The following is a 13,407-nucleotide window of genomic DNA, read 5'->3' as shown; positions in this document are numbered from 1 at the left end:
GCTGTTGAGAGGATAATGGGTTTTAAAGTGGTCAAAGAATTCATGTACCTAGGAGTTAAAATGGCATTAAGAAGGTCAAAAGCTGCAGACTTTCAATTAGTTGCTGAAAAGGCTTTGAAGCTCACGGCGGTATGGGGTAGCAAACAACTCTCTCTGGCAGGTAAATTGTTGCTGATCAGAACTACTCTGCCTTCAATTTCAAACTTTTAATGCACTTATTCACTAGTTCCAAAGAGTATTCTTAAATAATTAGAAAGACATTGCCGTAAGTTTATTTGGAACAAGCAAGAAGGGAAAATGGGTTTGCATTTTGTTAGCAAGAACAAATTGTGTAAACCATTGGATCGAGGTGGCAGAGGGATTCGTTCATGTGTGGATAGTGTGGATGCTTTAAGAGCAAAGTTAGCTTGGAGATTCCTCCAAGAGAAGGATTCATCGCTGCATCAAATTTTAAATCAAAAATATGGTAAGTGGCGGGAGGATTTTGTGGGAAGTGGTGGATCATCTACAACATGTAAAATTTTATCAAGTGGGAAGAGGGCTCTAAAATCTGTAGTTAAATGGGAAGTTGCAAACGGAGGTTCTATCAGCATCATGGAGGACAAATGGATTCTAGATAGAAAATTAAGCTTATGGCCAACATTTGTTTCAATTCAAGATGTTGAAGAGGAAACAGTGGATTGCTTAATTTTAAATGGTGAATGGGATATGTTGAAGCTTAAAAAGTTTTTTTGGAGAGGAGCTCATAAAGATCAATTTGCTGATTGAGATTCATTTGGATCATGACAATGATTACCTAGAGCTTATCCACAAGAATTCGGGATGTACATTATCATCACTGGTTTACAGGAGTTCATTGTTGCAAGAACAGGAATGTGGGTTCAGGAGATGCTTGAAAAAGACCAAATTAACATCCCGTGTTGAAGTTTTTTGGTGGAGGTTGTTTAACAATGCAATACCTTCTTATGACTTCTTGTATCATAGAAGACTACAGGAAAATAATAGATGTCCGAGAGGTTGTGGCCATACAGAAGACATTGATCATATCACAGTGAATTGTGGAAAAATCATGGAAGTCATTGGCTGCCTGAATAAATGCGGATTTCAATTCCAGAATTTTGATTCTTTTCAATCATGCTGGAGGTTGATGGATGAGAATCAAGGTAAACAAAGTTTTATGGTGAACGTTTATTGTAATGCAGTCTATCTTACTTGGAAATCCATGAATAAATTGGTTCATGGTGAAAAAGAAGACCGGTCAGTGTACTTAGCTTCTTATGCATTAAATCTGGCTTCTATTTCCTTTATGGCTAAAAGAAGAGTGGGACACTGGGGTACGAATCAGTCATCTAGATTGTCAAATTGTTGGTACCCTCCTCCTTTCAATTGAATAAAGATTAATGTCGATGCATCTTTATTAAAAACTTATAAGGCTGGTATCGGTGGTGTTGTTCGAGATTGTAAGGGGAGATTGCTGTTGGCTTATGGTCATTCTTGTTTACATTGGGACATTGCTACTCTTGAGCTATTCTCGGTTCAGTTTATAAGAGAGATCAAGAAGGAGTGGTTGCTAGATTATCAAGGAGTAATAATAGAGGGAGACAATTATAATGTGATCAAGTATTTGCAAGGTTTGGAAGGTAAATGGAAAGATGAATTGTTGTTGTTAAAGGACCATAAGTGTGTTGTCTTTAATTGGGTAAATAGAGAATGTAATAAGCTAGCAAATATTTGTGCTAGCTATGCTATTTTTACTGATTTTAGTTGGGAGAATTTATCCTCTAATAAGATTCCTTCCTTGTTCTGCAAATTGTTAAAGGAGGAATCAAGTGATGTTAGTAGGTTGTAATTTGTTGGCTTCTAGTAATAAATTTTAGCCTTGTGCTTCTTCCAAAAATATAAAGAAATACCAACGATAAACAAGTTAAAAAGCTAAAGACAATATCCCCAGTCAAAATTATTCAACTTCCAAAGCGGAAAAAATTTATCCATGACGCTATTCATACTAAAAATCCTTAACAGAACAAAACATACAATGGTGAATGGGACATGTTGAAGCTTAAAAAGTTTTTTTGGAGAGGAGCTCATAAAGATCAATTTGCTGATTGAGATTCATTTGGATCATGACAATGATTACCTGGAGCTTATCCACAAGAATTTGAGATGTACATTATCATCACTGGTTTACAGGAGTTCATTGTTGCAAGAACAGGAATGTGGGTTCAGGAGATACTTGAAAAATACCAAATTAACATCCTGTGTTGAAGTTTTTTGGTGGAGGTTGTTTAACAATGCAATACCTTCTTATGACTTCTTGTATCAGAGAAGACTACAGGAAAATAATAGATGTCCGAGAGGTTGTGGCCATACAGAAGACATTGATCATATCACAGTGAATTGTGGAAAAATCATGGAAGTCATTGGCTGCCTGAATAAATGCGGATTCCAATTCCAGAATTTTGATTCTTTTTAATCATGCTGGAGGTTGATGGATGAGAATCAAGGTAAACAAAGTTTTATGGTGAACGTTTACTGTAATGCAGTCTATCTTACTTGGAAATCCATGAATAAATTGGTTCATGGTGAAAAAGAAGACCGGTCAGTGTACTTAGCTTCTTATGCATTAAATCTGGCTTCTATTTCCTTTATGGCTAAAGGAAAAGTGGGACACTGGGGTACGAATCAGTCATCTAGATTGTCAAATTGTTGGTACCCTCCTCCTTTCAATTGGATAAAGATTAATGTCGATGCATCTTTATTAAAAACTTGTAAGACTGGTATCGGTGGTGTTGTTCGAGATTGTAAGGGGAGATTGCTATTGGCTTATGGTCATTCTTGTTTACATTGGGACATTGCTACTCTTGAGCTATTCTCGGTTCAGTTTATAAGAGAGATCAAGGAGTGGTTGCTAGATTATCAAGGAGTAATAATAGAGGGGGACAATTATAATGTGATCAAGTATTTGCAAGGTTTGGAAGGTAAATGGAAAGATGAATTGCTGTTGTTAAAGGACCATAAGTGTGTTGTCTTTAATTGGGTAAATAGAGAATTTAATAAGCTAGCAAATATTTGTGCTAGCTATGCTATTTTTACTGATTTTAGTTGGGAGGATTTATCCTCTAATAAGATTCCTTCCTTGTTCTGCAATTTTTTAAAGGAGGAATCAAGTGATGTTAGTAGGTTGTAATTTGTTGGCTTCTAGTAATAAAATTTAGCCTTGTGCTTCTTCCAAAAAAAAAAAAGAAATACCAACGATAAACAAGTTAAAAAGCTAAAGACAATATCCCCAGTCAAAATTATTCAACTTCCAAAGCGGAAAAAATTTATCCATGACGCTATTCATACCAAAAATCCTTAACAGAACAAAACATACAATTCTCCCATAGATGATCTGCGCAAACTTTACCGTAATTATTCACCTTAGTTCTCCAAGGAAGAACCTTTCCCCTCTGACGAAGATGTAGCAACTCCAGAAACATCAACAACCGGCTTAGCCTCGCCCGAGCAGCACCCACCACCATGATGGTGATGATGGTGATGGCTACGAGTGATGGGCTGCTGCTGCCTTCCTTTAAGCTGCTTCCTCATATCATATGCGTCCTCCCCGTCAGCGTAGTATTTGGCCTCCAAATCGTGGATCTTGTAGCCAAGGGTGGAAGCGTAAAGATTGAAAGCGGCGCGATTGCTGCGGCGTACGTGCAGCGATACGTACTCAGCACCGAAGACGCCCTCCATGGCGTTCTGCGCAGCGTTCATGAGCTTGGTGGCGAGACCGAGCTTGCGATGGGTGCGGAGGACGGCGAGAGACGTGATGTGGCCATGGCAGGGCTCGGAAGATTCCTCCTCCATCTTGGCGAGGACGTAGCCGACGATCTTTCCGCCGTAGTCCTCGGCGACAAATAGGAGATGCGGCCACGAAAGGATGTGGTAGAAGTAGTACTTCATCTGGTAGTTCTCAGGAAGGCACATCAGATTGCAGGCCTGCATCGCCAGGAGATCGTCCATTGTCGCTTGGCGGATACAAACCATGGCTAGGGTTCAGGTTTTCTGCCGACGAACAGCGGGTATGAGCGACCGTTTAATTGGAATAATTCGATGGCAGTCAGAAAATTTGTATGAACTCCTGTCATTTAGATTATTATTTTTCATTAGAAAGTTTCTTAATTTTAATTTTTTAAAAGACACTTATAATCAAGGTTGTGAAAATTGGATCGGGCAAGAAACATGAAGAAAGAGAAGTTCATTCGACCGGTTCTTGCTTGTGAAAATTGGATAGGGTAAGGAACACGAAGAAAGAGAAGTTCACGGTTCGACCGGTTGAACTTGGGTCGAACCGGATGATGTAATAAATAAGAATATTATTAAAAATTAATAAAATTAATATAATATAATATAGGTATATGAGCATTTAATAATATTTATAAAATTTTAAAATATATAATAAAATTTTATACATATAAATATTATTTAAGAATAATATTTAATACAATATGTGAATCTATAATATAAAAAATTTATCATCATTAATTAAAACAAAAATAATTTTTTTAACCAGCCGGCTCTTTCCAACCCACATCGGCTCACCGGTCGCTGGTTCAATCCAGTTTGATCCGGTCTGATGCAGAGCCGATTTTGTAAGCTGGATTGAACCGGCCATCAGACTGGTTCACGGTTGAACCGGCCGGTCCGATCTGGTTATCAAAATAGTGCTTAAAAGAGATGTTTATAATTAAATTTTACATAGTAAATGAGTTTTTTTAATTAAAAAAGAAGCTACCAAAGTTAAATCCACCCGCATGCTGCAAATTTGTACAAGTCGTAAATGCCATATTATTAATTATTTTCCGAAAGTGTTGTTTGCCTTGCTTAAAAAGAAAAAATGGGTAAAATGGAATATAAGGAAAAAAATGCATGCATTTGAAAAGATTAGAATTGTTTGGATAATTATAAAGTAAATATTGGTAATTTAATTTTTTATTTGACTTAAATATAATGAATGTCGTGTAAACACTAATAATAGAAGTGGATAGTGATTGACGATGGTAGCAGAAGGCTATGAGTAGCCGAAGGTGGTGGTTGATAATGAATACACTCAGCTGCCGACAGCAGAGATGCATGATAGCAGTGAGCAAACTAGGATCTACTGTAAAAGAAAAAGTGGTCAAGTTCCTCATAATAGATCAAATTAAGTGCATATAATCCTTATATTTTATTTAATTGTTTTATTAATTTAAGATTTAAAGAACCCCATTATATAATCACTTCAAGTCTTTAAGCTCTTAATCAAAAGGTCCTAGGCTTTCAAATGTAATGCATTTGATTCCTCCTATGTGATCAATCAAGTGCATATAGCCTTCACATTTATTAATGTTATTTAATTAATTTTATTCTACTTAATTATTTTAATTTGCTATATTTAATTAATTTAAATTAAGTTTTTATTTTGATATAGGTTTATTTATTTTTACATCAACTTTTTTTCATGTTCTTTGATTTATTTTTTTATTTATTCATTTTTAATTTTAAATTTTATTTGAATTTTAATTTAATATTTATTTATTTTCCTTTAGTTGCTAAAGTTATTTTATTTTTTTAATTTACATTTAATTTTAATTAAGCTTTTTTTAATTGAATTTTGATGTATTTTAATTTAGTTTTTTTATATTTTTTATTTCCTTACTTGAATTTATTTAATTAATGCATTTTTATTTACTATATTCAATTTAATTAATTTAATAATTTGAAAATTTAGATTTTTTTTTTATTTTTTTGCTTTACTTTTTTAACTATTCTTTATTTATTTTATATTATATATGAATTTAGTCTTTTATTTAGATTTTGTTCTTTAGTTAGGTATGTTGACAAAAGTTTGATGTGCATTTTTATGAATTTAGTCTTTTATTTAGATTTTATTCTCTAGTTAGGTATGTTGACAAAAGTTTGATTTATATTTTTTACTGTTTTTATATTTATTTAATATTTTTTCTATTTTATTTTATAAATTTTGTCTTTTATTTATATTTTTAGATTTTTATTTATTTAATTCTATTTTTTATAAAATCAGCCTATGTAAATGAATTAATTAATTCAAGTAATTAGGTTAACTATGATTTTTGAACATAATCAACTTCAATCAATTTAAAACTATCATCAGAGGTCATGAATGACCCTTAATGATGATTTACAAGATGTTCAAGCTATTTGAGAATTCATAGAAAGAAGAATTGCTTTTTTTATTTCACAATGGTTTGGGGCTCTCCGCTAGGGTTTCCGCCTTAGCTGTTTCTGCAATCCCGGCTCTCCGACATCCTTCTTCTCTCAGGGAAGTGCATTTTTTTCCCTTCTCTCTAGTTTTCATTCTATTCGGTCATTTTCTCTTCAATTTATATGATTGTTTTTGCAGTACCTACTATTGTCTTTGTGGATATGGTTGTTCGCCTCGCCGATCCTGATATTTTGAATGGGATGTCCTCCTCTCATTCATTAAAAGATGCTTTAGTTGATGACTCTCATTCTTCAAGTTTTTCAGATCTGAAAATTTCTTCCCAGCATAGTATGCCATCGCTTTGGAATTTGAAAGATGAAAATTTAGCTCTTCTTACGCCTTTTGAGTTCATGTTAGTTGGAAAATTTCTGCCTCGCCATCCTTTTCTTGATGTTATTCACAATTTTTTTCAGTTTGAAGCTTATTGGTGAGGTATCGGTTACCATTCTCAATATAAGGCATGTGTTGATTAAACAGGTTAATGATTTTGATTATTGTAGAGTGTTTTCTCACCAGTCATAATTTGTGAACAATTTCATTGTGAAGCTCTTCAAGTGATCTTCTATGTTTGATATTAATGTGGAATATCCTATAATCCCCATTTGGATGTCATTTCTCCAGCTTAGATCGCACCTATTCTCACCCCGTATCCTTAATGGTTTAGGCTCCCTCTTTGGTCGAGCTCTTAAAACCGATCATGCTACTGCTTGTGGCTCTAGGCCATTGGCTACTTGAGTTCTAGTTGAGTTGGATATTACTAAACATTATCCTGACCGGGTGTGAGTTGGTCCTAAAAACTTGGGCTATGTTCAAATTATTATCATGTAAGGATTCCCTTCTTATTGTTTGCACTTCAAATCCCTTGGCCATTTGAAGGTGGAATGTAATACCCTGAATCCAATTCCTCCTATTATTCCCTCTCATAATGTATGTATTGAGGGGTTTTTGCTGATCAATGTGGAGCAAGTTAATGCTAAGGTGGATTTGGATATACAAAAGGAGGCTGTTTTTATTGGTGAGGGTCATTAGAATTTTCTATTGATGCTAGTAGCCTGGGTTTGCCCAATCTGAAAGTTTCCCCTACGTCTGCTTTGGTTTGTAATGTTGGGCTTCCTAAGCCAATGATTTTTGCCTTTGATGGTTTACATGCTAATGGTTTTGAGGAAGTGGATCCTCTTGTCACTATTTCTGATTATCCCGTGCAAGAGGCTAATGATTCTCTAGCTATTATTGGGAAGGATTATGTGTGTTTTACTCCAACTGCCTCTCATATTTTGGAAGTGGTTAACATGGAATTTTGTTGTGTGATACAATGGTGTTAAATGATCCATTAAGTGAATTGCTTGATGTTGTTGTTGAACATGCAATGCCCTCTTCTTCCTTGATAATTTTTTATGGCACAATTAAGATCCTTGATTCTATTATTTCTAATGAGGATTTAAAAGCTCAATTGGACATATCTTTGCATGATTCTTGTGTGAACCAGTTGGATTGGCTCAAAGACAACTTGTCCCCGTTTGGTGAGGGTGAGGGCAAGGATTTAGAGGGTCAAGAAGGATTTTCATGGTTTGTTTAACTTGAATGTGAATCGCACAATTGACAAGGCCTTGTCACATGGAGGTGGTAAACGTCGGGGACGTAAAAAAAAAAGGAAGCAACTATGGTGGTTCTCTTTTTGTTGGGGACTTTTTTTGCATTGTTGGTCGTGTGTCACTTTGTTGGTTGCATAGAGTTTGGGTTTTTGAGGTTGTGCTTGGTTCTATTTTGGGTGGATGTGGTGCTTGGGATTGGATTAGCAGTTGCTTTATTATTTTATGGGCAATGATGTTATGAGTTTTTGATCTCCACATAGATTGCCGAGGCTTATTGGCAACCATTGGTGGTGACTCGGCTTGTTCTATTTTGTGGCCTTATTTGGGTTGTTACTTCTTCTGTTAGTTGCTTCTTTTTGGGTTGTTGCTGGCCACTGCCTATGGATGGTCCTAGCTTGGTATCTGGGTGGTCGCAAGAAACTTTATGCCAATTTCTGAGTTTGGATGGCTACCTCGTCATTTCTATTTTTTGTTGTGTATCTTTCTTTTTTAGTGGTTGGATTGGTTGTATCCTTTTTCTTTGTTTGAATAAAATCATTCTTTGATTTTAAAAAATAAAAATGAAAGCTATTTGAGAATTTTTTTAATTATTTTATTTCTTATTTATTAATTTTTTTAATATTTGATTTATTTTTTATTTTTTAATTTTCAGATAAGGCTTTTAGTTTTTCTTTTAGTGGTTTATAAAATTAAATTTAATGAGCTTTACTTTAGATTTTTTAGGATTTAATTTGAACTTTTGATGATTTATTGAAAATTCTAGGTCATTTATGTAATGCGAATTAGGGTGTATTATTTGACAAACTAAATGAGTTTCAAATACTATGAAATTTAAGCCTTAAGTCAATTAAGACTCAAGGTTTAAACCATCAAAATTATGGGTCATCAAAGTCTTCATAAGATTTTCCAATTAATTTTGAAAGTAAATGCATCTATACTTTAGAAATTCAAATTTTGGCTAATTAGATCTTAGACCTTGGAAAAATTACTGTAATCTAACCCTTGGGCACTAATCTACCAAACCACAAAAGTTCAAACCTAAATGCTTTATGGATTTGAAACTATGACAATTTAAAGATATAGGTCAATTTATGACCCATAGCTTTGAATTGTCAAATTGAAGTTATTAACAAACTTAAATAGCCATGGAAAATTTTGGACAAGTCATAAATATGTTCAAGATCAATCCATATAAATTTATGACCAATATTAGTCCTATTTAATTAATTATCTAAAAAATGTCCTAGAGAGTAATTTGAAATTACTTTTTTATCCATTTAAAATTGAACAACCAAACCATAAGGTTTTTATTCTACCCCTCAAGACAAGACAAATCCAAATAGCTTAAGGATGCCAAATTTTCTATATGTGTATGAGGAGTTATGAATTTTCAAATATCCAATGAAATTCTTTAATTTCATTTAAATCTAATTACATAATCAACCATCACTTTCCACATGGAGGCTTTTGATTGGATGATCAAAAGTTGGTGGGGACTACTAGATCACATGCTTTAGTTCTTAGTTATCATACTTAATATCAAATAGCTCTAGTTTAATAGCTCAAAATTACATGATTGTTAGATGGATTGAGATCTGACTCCATCAACATTGTTGATTGAAACCAATAGCCTTGATTTTGTCTTCCTCCTATAATTAGGTTTCTCAACCGTGAACATATTTTCCCTAGATTTAGAAGGTCAATTTGATGGAATTGAATCAAATTAATTAGAGAGCTTCATCTAATTATGAACATTCAATCTAATGGTCTGATGCCCTTGGATTAAACATTTCTTTCACACTTGACCGACACCTATGAAAAACTAGCTTAGAATTTGATCTTACCTCCTCTATACAGAGAAGAATTGGATTGGATTTTGGCTGGATTAAATTCATCTGGTCCCAAGGAGTAGATCTCCAACAGGTTGCAGAACCACAGAACCACAAGACAGAAAGTTAGTGTTTGGCCAGAATGGACTCAATAGAGTTCAATTGTACTCAGGTAAGGACTTGGCTGGAATGGCTGGAAATTGGGATTCGATTGTTGGAGCTCTAAGGAAGGTTTATAATGCTAAATATATAACCGTTCAATGTAAAATTTTTGATTTTTTATAAGAATTTGCTTAATGAATGAAGCTCTAATTCTGACCACATACTGCTAGCTCAGGCCACCAAAATAATTTTAGACGGTTCAATGGGAGTGGGAAAAATGTTCTAAAAGAGTTAAGGGCACATGGTTTATTGTGTGTGAAGTTACAAGTGAACCAATGCACATGGTCACTATTTCTTAGATGTTTAGGCCACCTCAAGCCATTACCTAGCCTGAGTTTATTGGGCCAGGTGTTTGGAGGTGTAAGGAATGCAATGTAAGGGATAACTAATTTTGGTCTGGGCTATGATAGAATATGGTTTTTTAATTTGGGTATTTTGAAGCTTTGGGTAAGCCCAATTGGTTGACCCAAGTAAACCTAAGGGTTATACTGGATAAATTTAGTACATAGGCTAGGGGCATCTAATACATGGGTTTAGGGATTTTAGTTTTAGAAGGGTTGAGAGATGGCTCTATTATGAATCTAGATCCAAATACCTTGATTTTAATGATAACAAACATTATTGTTTCTTTACCACTAATATTAATGAATATCTATTTTGTTTTTCATGCTTACTAACCTTTCAGGTCCACAAAGTTCACTTACAATGCAAATTAAATTAAGATCGAGTAAATTAGGGTTGAGTCTTCTTGTAATTTCATATCAATATATTTTAAACTTTTTTTTTAGTCAAATCATGAATATGGTGGATCCCAAGCTAAGTAATCTTGCACAAATACATAGGGGGAGAAATTTGGTGAGTTAGAGATATTTTTTTCTATTTTTGACCACATCATACATGATGATCTGATATGGTCCTGAATGATCAGATAAAAAACAAAAACCCTAATTAGGGCATCATGCTAATTACAAGTGATTAAATGAATCATACTGGACCATCCATATCATCTAGGACAATCAGCTTAAATTATAAAAATAGCCGCCAATAACAATTTAGGTAATGTTTTAATTTTCAATTTTTGTTTTAACCATATAGAATGATATACATCATCCTGGACAATTTATGATGATCATACCTAAATTGATCTAATGGCTAAGGTTGTAATTATGGTTAAATTGTTCAATCATATCGTACAAGATGATCCATCAAGATCATACTGGACATTATAGTATATTTTATAGAACGATCCCTTATCGTCCAAGATTAAAAACCATAATTTTACTCTAATCATTTAGGAGGATCATCCTGGACATCATGAGATGTTTTTGAAATGATATGGAGATCGCCACCCATCTTTCAATGTCATATTGGACGATCAATATGGTATGTTGAACTAATCATCTCAAATAACTGTAAGATCATACTGGACAATCTGAATAAATACTTGTACTGATCGAATAGAGCAAAGGTGACCATCCTAGCTAATAGGGCTATTTTGTAATAATTGTACAAGATGATCTATCAATCATCCTGGATGATCAATTGCACATAATTTAAAATTAGGACTTCTTTTGGAGGCTCTCTATTAAAGCAATGGTATTAACCTTTGGGTTAATCTTTTTACTGTAGTGTTGAACCAAGAGGGAGCTTAGAGAAGAAAGAGGGAGAGCTTCATAGAGAGATATCCTTGTGAGGGGGAGTTTTTGAGTGAATCAAAAAGGTTACTCCAAGCAAGGTGTTCGTCGTCATCTTTGAGTTGCTCCACTGTTTCCTTGGGGGCTCTAGGGAGATCATCTTCAACATTAGATCAAGGTTCTCTACATACTCCAAGAGGGAGTAAAAGGATTCTCAGGTTCTATGCCTTTAATATATGGGTGAAAAAATATTCAAGGTTCTCTACCTTATCGTATTAATGGAAATATTTTGTAAGGGCTTCTCCGCCTTACTATGGGAGTAAAAGGAGAGTCACTTTCATTTAGTGTAATACATAGAGAGGGAGTCTCCAAGGAGTGGATGTAGGTTAGATTTGATCGAACCACTATAAAATTTGATGTGTTCTTTCTTACTACTTTTACCACATTTGATTTCCACATACTTATGTTATTTGTTCTGTGATTGAAATATCTTATTGAATTATTATTGTGAAAATTATTTCTCTTATGTATCAAGAGTTATTGCTTTGTTCTAAATTTTTTTTAAAATATTTTCTTTTTGTTTAAGATTTTAAAACTACCAATTCACCCCCCTCTTGGTTAGCCTCAGGACTAGTTCTTTAGGGTTTAACATCCCTCACAAACTTTTAAGTGGTATTAGAGCAAGATTCATAAAATTAAGTTTTAGAAAACTTTTGAATTTTGATCCATGGTTAATTTTAGAAATACAAATACCGCTGAAGGTTATTCAATCACTAGACCACACTTTTTGATAATATACATTTTAATTTTTAGAAAACTTGCATGTCCACCTTTTTACAATCCATTAATTATTGCTTATAGATATTAGTTAAGGATGGTTATTCTACACCTTTTCAGTTAACGAATTAAAAATAAAGTTCCTTTTTCTGAATGGACTGGACTATTGAAGATAGAGAGTTAGCACAACTGAATGCTAAGTGTTTGAACTATTTTTTGTGCCTTAAAATTTGAAGACTATATATGTGTTACCACTTATTCCACAGTAAAAGAAATTTGGGATAGATTATTCATAACATATGAAGGTACAAATGAAGATAAACAATCTAGATTGAACATTCTTTTACATGAAACCTAGCGAATATATTTCAAAGATATATAATAGGTTTAGACAAATTGTTACATCATTGCATGCCTTAGGAAGAGAACTAACAAACTATAAAAAAGTTAACAAGATTCTGAGATGTTTACCTTCTTCTTTTGATGCAAAAATTACTGCCATTATTGAATCTAAGGATTTGAATTTTTATTCAATCGATAACTTACTTGGATCATTAAATGCTTACGAAAGAGGAAGAAACAAATATAGCTTGATGCAAGTGAGAAGAAAAGGAGAAAATTGTAGCCTTAAAGGCTAATGATTCTAACACCGATTCTTTTGGTTCTAGCAATGATGACATCACTTTAATAACAAAAAAAAAATCAAGAGCTTCTTGAGAAAAAAGAAAAACCATCATCAGAAATGGAACAAGGGTAAGAATAATAAAAAATTTAAACTTTTTTTTATATTATTTATTTTGAATGCAGGAAGCTAGGGCATCTGAAGTCTGATAGTATAACTCTGAAAGCTCACCCAAATAAGGAGAAGGGTGAGGAAAACCCTAAGTTTAAAAAGGATAAAAAAGGATCCAAAAGGCTTTCTAGGCAAACTCATCATCAGACTCCTCTGAAATTGAAGCTAAAGAGGAGATAACAAACCTGTGTTTAATGGCAAGTGAACATCTTGATCACTTTGATCAAGAAGAGGTATGTGAGCTTACTTATGATCATTTACTTAAAGTTTCTAAAAAAACTTATTCTTCATGTAGGAAGCTCAAGAAATTGTATGTTAGCCTTAAAATTGATTTTTTAACTTTGCAAAAAGAGCA

General features: G+C 33.7%; 1 protein-coding gene across 1 annotated transcript; it reads right to left on the bottom strand.

The window, feature by feature from the left end:
- Positions 1 to 3,255: 3,255 nt before the first annotated feature.
- On the bottom strand, positions 3,256 to 4,109 carry LOC110097276 (N-terminal acetyltransferase A complex catalytic subunit NAA10). Its single transcript, XM_020823552.2, has one exon. It carries the CDS (start codon positions 4,027 to 4,029, stop codon positions 3,421 to 3,423), a length of 609 nt encoding a protein of 202 aa, XP_020679211.1. The 5' UTR covers positions 4,030 to 4,109; the 3' UTR covers positions 3,256 to 3,420.
- Positions 4,110 to 13,407: the final 9,298 nt, after the last annotated feature.

This window comes from Dendrobium catenatum, unplaced genomic scaffold (assembly GCF_001605985.2).
Source record: "Dendrobium catenatum unplaced genomic scaffold, ASM160598v2 fragScaff_scaffold_880, whole genome shotgun sequence".
NCBI classification, from domain to species: Eukaryota; Viridiplantae; Streptophyta; class Magnoliopsida; order Asparagales; family Orchidaceae; genus Dendrobium; species Dendrobium catenatum.
The sequence above is the reverse complement of the archived record's forward strand: the minus strand, read 5'-3'. Positions and strand labels throughout refer to the sequence as shown.